The sequence below is a fragment of the Centrocercus urophasianus genome, unplaced genomic scaffold, assembly GCF_019232065.1.
Source record: "Centrocercus urophasianus isolate 14NV4802_14NV808 unplaced genomic scaffold, USGS_Curo_1.0 seq_574, whole genome shotgun sequence".
NCBI classification, from domain to species: Eukaryota; Metazoa; Chordata; class Aves; order Galliformes; family Phasianidae; genus Centrocercus; species Centrocercus urophasianus.
In genome coordinates this window covers 31,377-47,965 of record NW_024885171.1, presented here as the reverse complement: position 1 = coordinate 47,965, position 16,589 = coordinate 31,377, and the positions used below count along the sequence as shown (strand labels likewise).

Here is a 16,589-nt window from a genome sequence, read left to right as displayed (position 1 = left end):
GGGGGGGGGGGGAACAGCCAGCCCTTAGCATGTTTGTATAGCTGCTATAGCTTGAGATAAACAGGCGTGTTTTTCGCCCTGGAGGATGTCTGATGTGCAGGTGGCAGCACTTCTGTCACAGACACAGACGTTCTCAGGTTACTGTTTGAAACACGGTGCAGATATTTCTGGATGCTCTTTTGGAGGAAAGCACGTGAGTTTTAAGATGGGTTTTGTTTTGATGTTTTTCTTTTGCTGAATGCTGTTTATTTCACTGTTCCCTGCGAGGTCTGGCTTTGCTCACTGACCACGTGGTTATGGTTTCTGTTTCAGTATTTGGGTCTGAGCCTCGTGCCTTACAGGGAACTGCGTACCATCCTGTGTGCAGGGCAGCAGCTGATGGCTGACATGTTGAGCTGCCTTTCCAGGAATAGAACATAAAGCAGATAGCATAAAAGAGCACCTGCCTTTCCACCATGTGTGCATCACAGCAGCACGTCTCCATTCGTGATGGGGCTTCTTTTAGCAAGGGGGGGGAAACTGGTGATCTGTGTCATAAAACCAGGGAACTCCTTTCCTGTTCAACACGCGATTCCTAGCGATGCTGTAGTGAATGCCGGGCGTTGCAGAACAGTTTCACTTCCACAAATCTGCTTCTCTTTCATGTTGAAGAATGTCATCGACCGGAAGCCGTACCCAGATGATGAGAACCTGGTGGAAGTCAAGTTTGCTCGCACGCCCATCATGTCGACGTATCTGGTGGCATTTGTGGTGGGAGAATATGACTTTGTAGAGACCAGGTCCCTCGATGGGGTCTTGGTGCGTGTTTACACTCCTGTGGGCAAAGCTGAGCAAGGAAAGTTTGCATTAGAGGTAAATGCACTCGAGGTGATTTTGTTATTGGTGGTGTGAGCTGTGCAGGCTGCGTGCGCCTCTCCTTTGGCCGCACGGATCTGGCAGAGCTTTGGGAGGGTGCTCTGCTTCAGTAGCTCAGGGGGACTGGGCTTGATGTGGACAAACTCGTGCCTGTGATGACAGAACACACGTTTCACTCGAGTCGTTTCGATTCAATGGTGCAGCTGTGATCCACGGGCGACGAGGAATGCTGAAGGAAAGGGGGCAGCCTGGGAGGAAAAGGGGATGGGAGCCTTCCAAGGTGCTTTGGGAGCTGGGAGCGAGTCGCCTGGAGGAAAGCTTATGTGCTGCTCTCGTCAGCTGGTCTTGGCCATCGGGAAGCTTTTGGTTTCACCAGTTGTTCCAAGTTAACAAAATATTTACCAGGTTTCTCCTCTTCTCTCTTACAGGTTGCTGCTAAAACTCTGCCTTTTTATAAGGACTACTTCAATGTTCCTTACCCTCTTCCTAAAATTGATCTCATAGCTATTGCAGATTTTGCTGCTGGTAAAGTAACTCACTTTATTGATGAACTGTATTTTATTTGAATGATAAACGTTTAGGAAGAGGTGTGTATCCATATCAATAAACCTTTGTATTTATTTTATAAAGGTGCCATGGAGAACTGGGGCCTTGTTACTTATAGGTATGCTGTTAAAATACTGTCTTTCCCCTTCTTTGTTCACTAATTCTTAGCAGTAACTGGAATTAGTTTTAGGGAGCTGGCGTCATCCCAAATAAGACTAAATCAATACCTTCAGCTCTTGCTTCAGTTTGAATCCTTGTGACTTCTGCAGCAGCGTGCGTTGCTACACAGACCTCAGGAAGGCAGGAATGAGCTCTGTAAGCACTGTCCAAGGGTGTGAGGGCTTTCAGCTGTCTGGCAGCACTGCCTGTTCTCCAAGAGAACTTTCTTGGCTGTTTTTTTTTTTCCCCCCTCCAAGTTACTGGCACAGCTGGAAGGGTTCCTCCTTTTATGTTGCAGGCAAGTTGGTCAATGTAGCAGCCACATGATTATCATGTAAATGAAAAATGCTAACTTGCCTTCCTTTTCAGTTTTTGGTGTTCCTCTGATCAAGCTTTTAGACCTTTGCTTGATAATCCTACATGATCTGTGCACACTGTTAGACTGAGTCTCCATTTTGTACATTGGACTTGGAAGCTTTGGACTTCAATCCTTTTGAATTTCTTTTGCTAAACTTTGAATTTGGCCTTAAAAAAAAAACAAAAAAGAATTGCAGTGGATGTTTGAATCCAGGTTTAAAAATCCACATCTGAACTTCTTACGATTTTGATGAAATCTTTTTACCTCCCGTGGGGGGGAAAAAACCCCACCAACGAGTCGATTATTTTATTTTTGAAGCCTTTCTTCATTTTTGCTGCTTCTTTTTTCCCCCTTTTACTCTCGATTTGGCACGCTTGCTTTGATCCCCTTGGGGCCAGAAGGTTGGCACAGAGCTGTGCTGGAGCTTCGTCCCCTCGGAGCACAGCAGTCCTGAAGCTGCTGCCCCACCGCGTCCCGGTCGCAGCGGGGTGTTGGAAGGTGGTGATGCCTGAGCTGGGGGCTCCCGTGTGCTGTGTGTGCAGGACTGTGTGCGTGGGACACAGCTGGGGGGAGCTGGGCTTCCTTTGGGGCTGAGGGGGGCAGAGGAGGTTGGCTGTGCATCCACCACGCAGTGCAAAGGGAGTTTCAGTGCAGGTGAGACTTGTCGTGTCCCCCCTTCCTTCCTAGATTACGTAGGGGAGCTGTTTTACACACAAAGCATAAACTTTCTCGTTCCTGCTTGGGTTACTGCACTTGTTTTCTTGCATGCTGTGAGGAACTGTTGCTCCAAAGCATTCCAGTAACTGTGGAACTTACCAAAGCAACGTCTAAACTGAAATACCTCTTGGTTTTTTTCAGTTGTACCGACGACTCTGTAGCTCGTTTAGGTTGTTTCACCTGCTTTTGCTGTGTTTTTGGACCTAGGCACGTTTCACTCTGCTCAGTTACCTCTCTCTTTTAAATACAGGGAGACTGCATTGCTCATTGACCCCAAAAATTCCTGTTCTTCGTCTCGCCAGTGGGTGGCTCTGGTTGTGGGACACGAACTTGCTCATCAGTGGTTTGGAAACCTCGTGACCATGGTATCTAACAGCTACAAGTTCTACTTTTTGTTGCCGTGTGCTTCGTGTCCATATTATTGTGTCCTGTCCTAACAGTCTTAAAAGCTGCTTTATTATCAGATCCTTCTTTATTAGTGTGTCCTGTAAAGGTATTTCTAGATCTTTTCTAAGGCAGGAGATGAGTTGTGCTCACTGCTCTTCTTGGGCTGCTGACCCCTTCATAGGGAGGAGCTGCTGCTCGCAGGCATTCCCTGTTCTCTGCCCTGTGCTGAATGAGGACGTTACAAGTTTCTCTTTGCTGCTGACTTCTTGTTGGTAAAGTAAAGCCCTTGGAATCTTGTGTTTATTATTCCACCCTCTTCATTTTCCAGGAGTGGTGGACCCATCTTTGGCTGAACGAAGGGTTTGCCTCCTGGATTGAGTACCTGTGTGTCGATCACTGCTTTCCAGAGTATGACATCTGGACTCAGTTTGTTTCTGCTGATTACACACGAGCTCAGGAGCTCGATGCCTTAGACAACAGTCACCCAATTGAAGTAAGCCTTGTCCTCCTGCTTATCTCCCTTCTTTCTTGTCAGCTGGATGTGAGTTTTTTGTTCCCTGTTAAGAGCTGTACGCTGGTTCGTAATGCAAGGAAAAACCCAAGGTTGCATTCACACTTTGTGGATTTTCCTCTATGACACATTGCTTTCTTCAGTCAGAAAACTCCCTAAGCAACAGAACAAACAAAATCAGGACATTGTGGCAATTAACTGACCGTTAATTATCCTCTTCATCACAGGTTAGTGTTGGCCATCCATCCGAAGTAGATGAAATATTTGATGCTATTTCTTACAGCAAGGGAGCATCTGTGATCCGAATGCTGCACGACTACATTGGTGATGAGGTAAAAAGTCTGTTGTCAGGAGCTAACTGTAGGTTCTCAAATATTTCTGCACTGCAAACACCTGAAGTTTCTGTCTGTTCTATCCCCAAGACTTCTGTGTGGGTTTTGGGTTTGTATTTGGTTTTGTGTGGGTCTTGGGCTGTACTTGAACTTACCTAGGAGAAATGAGGCTGTGGGGAAGATACAGAAATAAAATCATCTCAGTGGTGAAATCTGGCTTGGGGAAAAACACAGAAGAGTTCATCTTTGCAGCAGCAGAGTTTAGGAGGGAGTTACAGGTGTGGATCCTGGGCTTCCTGGGTTGGTTCTTCAATCTGAATGCAGCACGGAGGGAGGACGGAAGGGGCCTCTGCTGTGTTGCCATGACATGCATCCAATTGTGTGTTCCCAGGACTTTCGGAAAGGAATGAATTTATATTTAACAAAGTTCCTGCAGAAGAATGCAGCCACAGGTAACTGATTATTACATGATTAAGAGAAGTAATTTCTTGAGACACGGTTTGTGCTGGTTTCTTACGTAGCTGCTTTTGCAACTGAGTAACTGAAAAGCAGGAAATAATGGGCTTGCATCCAGTTTCCTACAAGGTTTCCCTGCACAGCCAGAATTCTGCACCCTCTGGGGGCTCTGTGCCTTGCATGAGGTGAACTGCAGGAGCTGCACCTCGTGCTGATGAGCACAGCCCTGTGCTGATGGACATGGAGCCTGGTGGTTTGCCTGCTGCACGCCACGCTTGGCAGTATTGATTGCATGGATGAGTAAACAGTTCAAAGTCTGCTCTGACATCTCTTGTCTTAGACCTTTTTTTGGGGGGGGGGATGTCATTCATAAACATGCAATTGGACCTTCAGCCTCAAGCAGGCCGTGGCTCTTTTGACATCACAGATGAAAAGTGCAGGGAGAGGCTCTTCTCTGTGCCACTTCCAGCGTGCAGCCTGGATTGATGGCGTGCTTTGAGTTGCTGTGAGGTTTTCTCCCCCCTCTCCTCACCTGCAGGTGGTTTAAACAGTTTCCTTTTTCTCACCTGTCACCTTCACAACTTGCCAGAAGGGCAGAGGAGATCACAGTGGGCAAATGGGAGGAGTAACCACAGCTCCCACCCCCCAGAGCCCCGTGGTGTAACAGTGTGACACGGTGGGGCTCGGGGTGTCCTTAGTCAGTCTTTTCTTCCTTACAGAGGACCTCTGGGAAAGCCTGGAAAAAGCTAGTGGTAAACCTATTGCTGCTGTGATGAACACATGGACCAAACAAATGGGATTTCCACTCATTTACGTGGAAGCTGAACAGGTGAGTTGTGCAGTAATTCCCCTTACAGCAGCTGGGTTAATTTCAGAGTAGATGTTCTGCCTTTCGCTGCGTTTAAGATCAAATTTGGTGCCTTCCAGTAACTTGAAAACGTGCAGTGAATTGCTTTGCTTAGTGGCAGGTCTGTTCCTGCAGGGAGGAGAAGAGGAGGAACCCGGTGGAAAGTGAAATAGAGTTTATCCAGAGGCACTGCAGGCCCTGTGCCTGGGCTTTGCTGACGTGGCCCGTTTGCTCTTTGTGTTTGAAAAGCTGCAGGGGCAGTGGAATATCTGCTGTGGGTCCCCTCAGTGCACACTGTGCTTCCAGCTCCATTCTGATTGTGCTTACGCTGCAGCATCGCAGGCTGAGCTGGGATTATAGTGGCTGGGAAGTGAAATCAGACCCCAAAAAATCAGTGGGTGATCAGGGCACGTGCATCTCAACAACAGTAATGATGATGAAGTGGAATGAATCCTGGAGCTTGCTTCTGTTTGTGGGGGAGGATGGAAGCTCTGTGAGTTCGAGGAGCGCACCGGAGTCGTGCTGAGTGGAAGCTGAGGTTAAATGATCTGAAGTTGCTTTCTTCTTTAACTCTGAACGTTGAAATAAGTTGGAATTCTTGAAGAATCTGATTTTTTTTGTTTTTATATTTTAGCAAGAAGATGACAAAGTGTTGAAGTTAGTCCAGAAGAAGTTCTGTGCCAGTGGACCATATGCTGGTAAGATGAGGGCTGGGAGCAGAAGCAGAGCATTCATTCCTTTTGGTGCAGTGACAGCAATATTGGGAGATCAGGCAGCTGCCCTGCTTGGATTTGGGTGTTTAAGGCTTCAGAATGAATACAAAGCTGAGTGCTGTGATGCTTTTCACGTCTTCCTGCTATGGTGAAAGCTGCAGTCTTCAGCTCAGCTTTCATTCTGAGGCTCTTCTCTTCCCACGTCCGCTTTAAGGGCTTTGCTGCCATCTGAGGAGCTCTGTGAGCTGCTGGTCTTATGGCTGTGAATGAATAAAAATGTCTTGCATGGAAGTCAGCTCTATTTGGAGATGGAAAGTAAAGTGTTAGGCTTCAGAGGTGCTGTAGACACCCTTGGTGTTGGTCTCTAGAACTGCCCTTTTCCTTCAGGTTTTTGTCAGTTTAAATTTAAACATACTGACATCAGCTGCTGCCGAAACTTCAGCCTCACGCAAGGCTTCTCAGTGTGCAAACCCTTTTTCCTTAGGCCTTCCTTTGTTGTTGTTGCCTCTTTTAGGGGAGGATTTCCCCATGTGGATGGTCCCCATCAGTATCTGTACAAGCGACGACCCCACCAGTGCCAAAATGCAAGTGCTGATGGACAAGCCAGAGCTGACCTTGGTTTTAAAAGATGTAAAACCAGACCAGTGGGTGAAGGTGAGTGGCCACAAGGGAGCACTGAGCTTGGTTGTCACTGTGATGTTCTCCTTTCCTCTTCCCTCTCTTTTTCCTTGCAATCTTGTATTTCTTGTGCAGGGGCCTCTCTGCTGTGCTGCTGCTGGGTATTGGCTCCTGTCTGTAATGCTTAACATTTCCCTTCAGACTTTTGTTTCCAGGAGCAGCCTAGACAATGTAAACTGGAACCTTCTCGGAGTGTGAGCCCAGAAAAACAGAGTCCCATTAAGCAGAAGCAGCTTTTGATTTCAAATCCGGTGGCTTTTTCAGTATCCCCTGGCAACTGCAGTTTAGTTCAAGTCCGTTCTGAGCAAAAATAGTCCTGTTTATTTCCCATTAGTGTGAAGGTTTTCAGTGGGTTTTACCAAGCAGGTAGGAATCTGCAAGTGGAAAAACCCACTGCTGAGATGTGCTGCAGACACTGGGCAGAAACAGGATTTGAGAATGGAAAAGAAGCAAGGGACTGGAATTATTGCTGCGTGAACAAAGGAGGTTTATTTAGAATGATGGTTTCTGAGCTGGAGGAGCATCCATGGAACAGCTGGGAGAGTTATTGTGAATCACATCTTCCTGCTGGAGTAAGGGGAGCACTTCAGCCATCGCTCTGCGTGTTCCCTGCAATCCCCACGCCTGTCTGCATCCCCCTGCTGACAGAGGGGCCCAGCACAGCCACCCCTCTGCCCCAACAGGAGCGAAGATGCTGCTGATCTTTTGCCTTCCTACCTCAAAATGCACTTCTGACCTGCTGTGATGCAGGGCAGGGATGCTGGCTGTGCTTTCTTGAGACCACAGTTCTGTCTCAGAGTCCTGTTGACGAAGCTGAAGTGAGGTTACAGGAGTGAGGCTTGTAGCTGTGTTGTGTCTTCTGCACTGTGTTCTTCTTCCTCACCCTTACCCTGCTTAGGAGTGGAGGTTTCTCTTTCCTCCTCGCTCCCATCCTATTTCCTCAGCTCTCCCATCTACCACACCTCCTACTGAGCGCTCCTGATTTAAAATAAACTACAAAATCTGCTTTTTTTTCTCTCTTTTCCTGGCTTTTCATCGCTTGCTCTTCGGTGCATTTCAGCTGAACCTTGGCACAGTAGGCTTCTACCGCACGCAGTACAGCCCTGAGATGCTGGAGAGTTTAATACCAGCCATCAAAGACCTCTCCCTACCCCCCGTGGACAGACTCGGCCTGCAGAACGATCTTTTCTCCCTGGTAAGTGCGTGCTGTTCTGTCCAGTGACAGAAATGGGTGTTTGAAGAGTCAGCCTCTGTTTTTTTGGAGGCAAAGCACCCTTGGGATTACTGCATGTGTTTCACTGTGAACTCACTCAACAGGTTCAGACTTTTGGGAGCTTTCTTTTAGTTGGTAAAAGCAGGGATGTTCTAATGATCCCCTCAAAGACTTTACCCAAGACTTTAGCAGCCAGTAGGGTTTGTCAAGTCTTCCTCCCCTGGCAGAAGTGGCTGCTGGGGGTTCCTGAGCAAGGGACTGCCTCAAAAGCAGGCAGTGTCAGCTCTGAGCAATGCATTGCTGTGCTCTGTGCTTCACATTGTGCTTTCTTTTTGGTTAGCAAAAGCACGGGAGGTTGGAGCAGCGTGGGTTTGAGTGGTCGTGGCTCAGTCAAGGGGGTTTGAAAGCGTGGCCTGGGTCCCTTCCCACGTATTGCAGGACCAATGGCACAGATAATAACAACACACACAGGATCTGTGTTACACTCCTTCATTTCTGTGCCTGTTTCCATTTAATTAATACTTCATCACAGCTTAAATAGCAGAAATCGATTTTCCACCCCCTTTTCTTTGCCATGATTTACCAGTCTGCTCCCAGCTGAAGCAGATTGGAGATTTATCACCTGCACTGAGCACCTTCACAGTGCTGGGAGGCAGCTTAGGTTTGCCCTGGCACAGGCAGGAAGGCTGCTTGCACTTCTATGAGGAGCAGGAAGCAAAGATGGTTCCTGCAGCTTTGCGCTGCCAATTTAACGAGGAGCAAAACTTAAACCTTGCATTAATTACAATTTTAGGTAAAAATAAGCTGTTGGGGGTGTGATATCTGGCTGAGAAGCACTCAGGTTTATCATCTCTTGCCAGCTCTGCTTTGAGGTCATTTAAGCTCGTTGTCTGTTTCCTGTTTGCAGAATGCACTTCCCATGGTGTCACCTGTGAATGCAAAGCACTGCGTGCCCTCAGAGCTCAGCACGGCCTCATTTATGAGGCAGGGAGCAGCTGAGTGCCTTAATTCTGCATGGAAGGAAAACTAATCTGTGTCTTTCTCCTCTCCCAGGCCCGAGCTGGAATCATTAGCACTGTAGAGGTTCTGAAAGTGATGGAAGCGTTTGTGAATGAGCCCAATTACACGGTGTGGAGCGACCTCAGCTGTAACCTGGAGATTCTCTCAACCCTCTTGTCCCACACAGACTTCTATGAGGAAATCCAGGTGTTTGTGAAAGATGTCTTTTCACCAATAGGGGAGAGACTGGGATGGGACCCCAAACCTGGAGAGGGTAAGAGAACTCACCGTTGGGTTTCACGGTGCGGTGTTGGGTTTTGAAACAAATAAGCCATCAAAATGTTGGGAAACGGCAGAGAAGGGAGGAAGAGGAAGGGCTGAGGAAGGCACTTGGGGTGTTTTTATGTTTGAAAAGCCAAACACAAAGCCTCCAAACAACTCTCTTCTCTCGAGTGCACGTTGAAATGGTGAATGTTTCCCTGTGCAGTCAGTGGTTGGTTTAAGAACCCTCTGCTGTTGCTTTGCATCTGTCAGAGTGCACCAAACTTCTTAGGCTGTCGGGGTGGGAGGCCACAGGTGGTCCCAGTGCAGATCCAGCAGGTTGCTTGTGATTACCAGACCGCAGGCAGAGCGTGCTGTGTTTGCTCTGGGATTTCATCCTCCTGATCCTCTTGCTGTTTAAAAGCTAAAATATTCCTCCAGTGGCACTGAGGAGAGCTGGAAAGTCCTGGTTTCTTTACATAGCCCTTCATTTGCAGAAGGATTATTTGGTAGCTTATCAATGTAGGTTGGAAGAACCAAAGAATGACATTTCTTCATTCAGTTGTCTCCAAATAACTGTTCTCTCCTACTGACCAGGTCATCTAGATGCCCTTCTGAGAGGTCTGGTGCTGGGCAAACTTGGCAAAGCCGGGCACAAGGCTACCTTGGAAGAAGCCCGACGCCGGTTTAAAGACCACGTGGAAGGAAAAAACATCCTGTCAGCTGACCTGAGGAGTCCTGTAGGTTATCAGGGGGTTTGGTTCCCAGCTGCACTGGCACAGGAACGCCTCTGGTCTCTGGATGGTGTTGGTTTTAGGGTCTGGATGTGGGTTTTGTGTGCCTGAAGCGCCCGCCGTCAGCGCGTGGTGCAAAGATTTCTTGCTCTCTTGTTTTGCTGAAGCTGAAATTAAGGAAGAGGGGTTGGCAAAGTCGGCCTGGAATTCAGTGCTGAAACAAAAGGGGGCAGTGCAGCCACCTTCCAGTGCTCACCCGTTTGAAATCCAGCCCCAGCACATCACAGCTGTTTGTTGCACAGCCCCTTTCCCCACGGTGAGCTTTGCATTCCCCAGGTGCGATGTGTGAAGGCTGTCTTTGTGCTTCTCTCCCAGGTCTACGTCACTATTTTGAAGCATGGAGACAGCACTACTTTAGACACCATGCTCAAGGTGAGTGCAGCCCCTTCCTGCACACAAGCAGCTTGTGCATAGAAGGGAAAAACGTCCCACCCTGTGGCTGTGTTGACTGAGGTGGAGTTTGGGGTGCTGAGTTTTGGGTGCTGCTGGGCCCGCTGGGGTGGTGAACAGAGGATGATTCAGCCTTAATTGAGCTCCTTGGTCCTCAAGCGGTGTGAAATTGCCACCTAGTGGATTGCTGCCTCTCTCATTTTAGGATCGTTTCCCGTTGCTCAGAGGCACGGTTCTACTTGGCCTTAGATAAAGTGGTGATCAGCTTGTTGCTGATGGTGCTTTGTGCTCGTGTGGAGCGAGGCCCCTCGTGTAGATAACAGCCATGTTATTCACAGACAGGCTCAGTTTGTCACATATTGTGCTTAAAGACAAACCTAGCAGCCTATCCAGCAAGGTGAGCAGCACCAGGTGATGAGAGGAGGCCACTTCACATCTGTGCTAACGCTCTTTGCTCTGCCTTTCAAGCTTCACAAGCAAGCAGACATGCAGGAGGAGAAGAACCGAATCGAGCGCGTCCTCGGGGCCATCTCCCAGCCTGAGCTGATTCAAAAAGTTCTCACCTTTGCACTTTCAGTAAGTTATTGGAAAAGCTGCTGGTGGAGGCTGGGAGCTGCCAGAGCAACCTGGAAATGGAGCACAGGGGGTGGATTTGGGAAGGGTGCAGGGCAGGGGGGGACCGGCGGCCTCCCACCCCTCACTGCTGTGCATGCAGCCCTCAGAACAGCAGCGCTGGGTGAGAGCCCTGTGTGAGGCACTGGGCTTTGTAACAGCAGAAATACACATTCCTATGTCAGGTCCTTGCTCCCATACCTGCCAGGCTGTTACTAGGGGGTAATGCAGCTTTTTTCTGCCTTCATTCGTGCCCTCGGTGTCTGTTAGCAATGTTTGTTCGTCCCCAGGAAGAGGTACGTCCCCAGGACACCGTGTCTGTCATCGGAGGAGTGGCTGGAGGCAGCAAGCAGGGGAGGAAAGCTGCTTGGAAGTTTGTACGAGACAACTGGGAGGAGCTTTATAATCGATACCAGGGTGGATTCTTGATATCCAGACTAATAAAGGTGCGTGGAGCACAGCTCTGTTAGCATGCAGGGCCCAGACTGGGTTATGTCTGAAATGCTGACTGCTTACCTTTGGTTTTCTGCTTGTTTTTCCCTGCAGCTGACAGTGGATGGGTTTGCAAACGATAAAATGGCGGCGGAAGTCAAGGTAAGAAAAGTGATTTGTGGAGGCAATGGATTGAATTTGGGATGGGCACGAGCTGCTCTGAGCTGGGGGGAGCCACAGGTTTGGGGACCGTGCCTCTGAGTTGTGGGACTGTTGTGCAGTTCCTCAGTTGTGCTGCTTTGACTGTAACATCAGAAATTAGTTCATTACGCAGCTCTTAACGATCCCCATTTCATTAGCTTTGCTCATTGCTACTCACATGGTAGACATGAGCTGGATTCCGTGCTGCGGGTCCAGGTTTGTGCCTTCAGTTGCGATGAGAGCAAGGGACAGATGAGTGTCTGCAGGGCTCTGCAGGGCTCTGCTGGCTCCCAAATCCCCACAGTGTGTGAGCACTGAGCCCTGGGGAGCCTGCAGGCTTTCTTTGCCCCCTGCCTGCAGTTTTATGGGGGCTCCTCGGTAGAAGAAACACAAAAACGTGGCCCTCATTTGTGGCTTTGCCATTAACCAAACACTGAGAGGGAATTCATGGTCGGAAGAGCCGTCGAGCCCCGTGTTGGCAGCGCTCAGCAATCTCTTCCCCCGAGGTTCGGGAGCAGCAGTGATGATGCAGAGAATTCTCATGCTGTCACTTTGCCCAACAGACAGCAGAGCTGTGACTCGTTTCTGTGATGGCTGCCCTGTGCTTTTGGGCAGCGTGTGTTGGGGTGGGGGTGAGGATGGTGGGAAGGGGAGGATGGGAAGGGGAGGATGGCTCCCTGCAGGGCAGCTCGGCCCGCCCCACAGCAGTGCATTCAGCTGGAGCTGTGGGCAGGCGATCCAGGCTGGCTGTGGCTCTGGCCGCCTGCTCTGCTGCTCGGTGCCCCTGCACGTAGCAGGGGGGGGAAGGTTGGAAACCAGGTGATCGCGGCGGTCCTTTGCCAACCCGGGCCGTTCTGTGATAGAGAGGTGCTGCAGGGATGAAGGCGAGAGGTGGTGCAGCGCCCAGAGCTCGCGGTGCAGCGGGCAGCGGTGCTCAGAGCCGAGGATACGTGGAGCAGCGCTTTGCTTGGCCAAAACGGCCCTTAGAGCCTTTTTGTGAGCACCCAGAAACGCACGCTGGGTTTGCTGCCCCGAGGGCGAGGACGGGACAGCGATGGAAACGGAGCCGTCCTGCGGCCGGCGGAGAAACCCCGCTCCTTCCCATAGAAACCCAGGAGCTCGGGGGGAGGCTTGCAACCCCCTGCTGAGGCCACGGCGCTGTGCTTTGTGTGCAGGCTTTCTTCGAGAGCCACCCGGCGCCGTCGGCGGAGCGCACCGTGCAGCAGTGCTGCGAGAACATCCTGCTGAACGCCGCCTGGCTGAAGAGGGACAGCGAGGACATCCATCAGTTCTTCCTGCAGAGGAAGGGGCCGCCCCCCGCCACGGCCTGAAGCCGCGCCGCCGCTGAGCCCCACCGCCTCCGTGGGGGAGGGGGGAAGGAAGGAGGAGCCGCTGCCCCGCGGCCGATCGATACGCCAAGAATTCGGAGTCTTTTTATCTCAAGCGGACGGGGATTGGACTGAATGTAGTGAAGTGGTTCCTGCTCACACTCCAGAATTAAAATTGGATGAAAATTAATCGCGATTCAACGAAAAGAGGGGGAGAGGAGAGAGAGAGAGAGAGAGAGAAAAAGAAAAAGGGAGGAAAGAGAAAAAAAAAAAAAAAAAAAGGAAAAAAAAAATCTGTAAATATGATAGTAATAAAATAGAGCATAACAAAACTGTGAAACTTCCTCCAGCCTTGTCGGTGGTCACAATATTTAACAGCCCCTCCTCGTTGGCAGATTTTGGTGGATTTTGTTTGGTTTTCTGGTTTTTTTAATGCCCTCCCCCCCCCTCTAATTAAAAAAAAAAGAGGAAACCAGCAGAGCGAGGTCAGCAGAATTCGGGGCAGGAGAGGCTGGGCGCTCGGAAGGCAGGAGGCCAAACAGCTCCCAGCTCCCAGCACAAGGTTTGGGGCAGGAGATGCTCCCACAACCCCCCTCCCCACCCCACGGATCGCAGGCTCCCCCTTTTTTGTGTTACCTCTCAGCAGAAAGAAAACCCTCCTGCCGCTCTCTGCTCCTCGGTTCCACTTTGCTGACGTCCTTTAGAGATAACGGGCTCGGATGGAAACATCTTCCATCGCCGCCATTCAGTCTCTCGTCCTTTTTCCTCCTGCCCCCCCTGCATGCCCTCGGGCGGTGCTTTGTGCCCGGCTCCCCGCTGCTGCCTGGGCCCCGCTCTGCTCCGTGTCCCCACTCCCAGCCCGTCCCACCTCCTCGTGGCCGTAGCAGCAGTAGCTTCTCGTTCCTTCCTGTGATGTCTATGGTCATTGGATTCAGAAGCCTTAAACGAGTGCTGATGAAGCCTGAGCTGCGTTTCCTTGGCCCGGGCTGCTCACCGACACGACGCCCTGACAAAAAAAGGTTGGAGCTCCGTATGGATTTTTTTTCCCTTTAACAAGAATTCATCTTTGTTGTGGCTTCACTGCACTTCAGAAGGTCAGCAGACTGTCAGCCCGCTTCCCCCAAAACATTTTTGTGCTCTTGTTTAAAAATAACAAACAAAAAACCCAACCAACCCAACAGAAAAACCACAACGAAAATTCCAAACAAGTTGGCGTTAATAAAAATGTCAATGTGAAATTCGTCTCCTGGGCTCTTGTTCTTTCCTAACCCTGCCGCCAGGCCCTGCGATGGCTGCAAGCCCCCACCTCTGTCCTGAGCCGCTTCCCCTGCTGCTTTCTGTGCTCTGAGTGCAGCATGGCCTGCGCTGCTGGGCCACAACCACGGGATGCTGGCTGTGCAGCTTGGCCTCGGGCTGCAGCAGGAGCCAGGACAGAAGGTGGGAGGCACAGGAATGGTGCAGGGCCCTTTTTGTCCCAATGGTCCCCGTTCGGTTCGCTGCTGCTTTTCCCTCCCGTCAGCACTGCAGAGCCAAAGCGATTTCAGAGCTGTAAGCTGATTTCCCTTCTGCTTTGTGCACGCGGACAAAATGACACAGGGTGATTTTGGCCTGAGCAGCGATGGGTGAAATGAGAACAAGCGCGGCTGTGAGTCGAGGTGGTTTTTGTTTTTTGCTTCAGACGATGCAAAGACCTGAGAGCAACTGAAGGAAAGCGACAAAAAGACAAAATGTTTTTTCTTTACGTGATTGACCCCGAGGTCTGGCGGAGCCCTGATGTGTTCTCAGGGAATCTGTGGCAACAGTGGAGCTGGGGTGCTGCTGGTAGAGGCTGGGAGCTGCCAAAGCAACCTGGAAATGGAGCACGGGGTGGATTTGGGAAGGGTGCAGGGCAGGGGGGGGACCGGCGGCCTCCCACCCCTCACTGCTGTGCATGCAGCCCTCAGAACAGCAGCGCTGGGTGAGAGCCCTGTGTGAGGCACTGGGCTTTGTAACAGCAGAAATACACGTTCCTATGTCAGGTCCTTGCTCCCATACCTGCCAGGCTGTTACTGTGGGGTAATGCTTCACCCATCGGGCAGACAGGTGGACGTGGAATTGACTGGGAGCAGCTCAGGATCTGTTTTACCCTCCTGAAACACCCGGATTTCAGACCCGTGTGCAGCACGTGTGGAATGGCAGCAGTGGGGAGGCAGCAATGAGGTCCCAGTGATTCCCACAGCTGTGCCTCAACGCTCCGCATCCACATCGCAGTGCGACACCTCGACCCTTGTGAAATTCGTGCTGTGGGTTTGTGATAATTTGCAGTCCAGCAAAAATGTTTGGGAGCGAAAGGCAGAGGATGGAGCCCCGTGCTTCAGCACCATCTGCTCTGCTGGGTTGGAGCTCTGGTGGAGCGGAAGGCCGTGCTGCTGCTCACTGAGACCACAGAATGGTTTGGGTTGGAAGGGATCTCAAGGATCACAAAGCTCCAGTTCCCCCACTGCATGCAGGGCCACCAACCTCCCCATTTCACAGCAGCCCAGGACCCCATCCAACCTGGCCTTGAACACCTCCAGGGATGGACGGGGCATCACAGCCTCTCTGGGCAGCTGTTCCAGCACCTCACCATTCTCACAGCACAGAACTTCCCCCTGACATCCAACCTCAATCTGCCCTCCCTCAACTTAAAGCCATTTCCCCTTGTCCTGCTGCCATCTCCCCTTTCCAAGAGTTGACTCCCCTCCTGTTTGTAGGCTCCCTTTAGGAGCTGGAGGCTGCAATCAGGTCACCTCTCAGCCCTCTCTTCTCCAGGCTGAACAAGCCCAGCTCCCTCAGCCCGTCCAGACCAGAACAGGCTGACAGCTGGGCAGAGAAACGCGATGGGTTTCAGCGTGGGCAGCACACGGAGGGTTCTGCAACAGGGGAGGAGAAACCATCAGTGCGATTTGGGGCTGAGCTGCTGGGAAGGAGCTCCGCAGGGAAGGAGCTGGGAGTGCCGGGGGCCACGAGGTGACGGTGAGCTCACGGTGCGGCCCAAAGGCCAACGGGAGCCGGGCTGCGGGCAGAGCAGCTGCAGAACTGCGCCCTGATCCGGGAGGAACGGGAAGCGCTGGGAGAGCTGCGGGCTCAGGGCCTTTTTGAGCACGGACCGGAAGGGAGAGCGGAGCCGCCCGCGTTGGGTTCAATGCCGGCCGCGAGGCAGCGCGGTGCCCCCGGTTTTGCTCCCCGCGCAGCCCCCCGCCCAAGCCAAACGCGGCGCTTCCGGGCCGGGCCGCGGCGCTTCCGGTCGGCGCCGCTCCGCGCGGATTCCCACCCCCTCCGCGAGCCCCCCACGTGGCCGCCTCCCCCCGCTCAGCACCGCCGCAGCCGCCGCCGGGGCGCCCTTCGCGGCGTCGCCCAATCAGCGCGCGGCGCCGCCGGAAGCCCCGCCTCCTCTCTTCCTCCCCGCGGCCCGCCAACGCCCTCCCCCCGGCGCCGAACGACCAATAGGAACGCGAGCCGCCTGCCGGCTCCCACCAATCGGCACGTCGGCGCGGGGCGGCGGGCCGCGGCCGTGGTATCCCTCCGCCGCTCGGTGTGCGCGCGCGCACCGCTCCGCCCGCGCGGCCCTTTTTCTCCCTCCGCCGCCGCCGCCGCCTCCCGCAAATACCGGAGCGCCGCCGCCCCCCCCGCCCCATCGCTCCCCTCCTCCCTTCCCTCCACCGCTCCGGAGCCGCCACGCCGCCGCCATGGAGCTCATCACCATCCTGGAGAAGACGGTCTCGCCGGGTAAGGCCGCGCGCTTCAGGCCGTGCCGGGGGTGCGGCGCTCCCCGCTCCGTT

General features: G+C 52.0%; 1 protein-coding gene across 1 annotated transcript; it reads left to right on the top strand.

Annotated features, from left to right (window-relative positions):
* Positions 1 to 19: 19 nt before the first annotated feature.
* On the top strand, positions 20 to 13,027 carry NPEPPS (aminopeptidase puromycin sensitive). Its single transcript, XM_042836106.1, has 18 exons — positions 20 to 852; positions 1,284 to 1,380; positions 1,486 to 1,519; positions 2,886 to 3,000; positions 3,351 to 3,515; positions 3,761 to 3,865; positions 4,257 to 4,317; positions 5,041 to 5,150; positions 5,803 to 5,866; positions 6,396 to 6,535; positions 7,620 to 7,754; positions 8,826 to 9,045; positions 9,630 to 9,772; positions 10,142 to 10,198; positions 10,685 to 10,792; positions 11,119 to 11,274; positions 11,375 to 11,422; positions 12,637 to 13,027. Exons 1-18 carry the CDS (start codon positions 490 to 492, stop codon positions 12,790 to 12,792), a joined length of 2,277 nt encoding a protein of 758 aa, XP_042692040.1. The 5' UTR covers positions 20 to 489; the 3' UTR covers positions 12,793 to 13,027.
* The last annotated feature ends 3,562 nt before the right edge of the window (positions 13,028 to 16,589 follow it).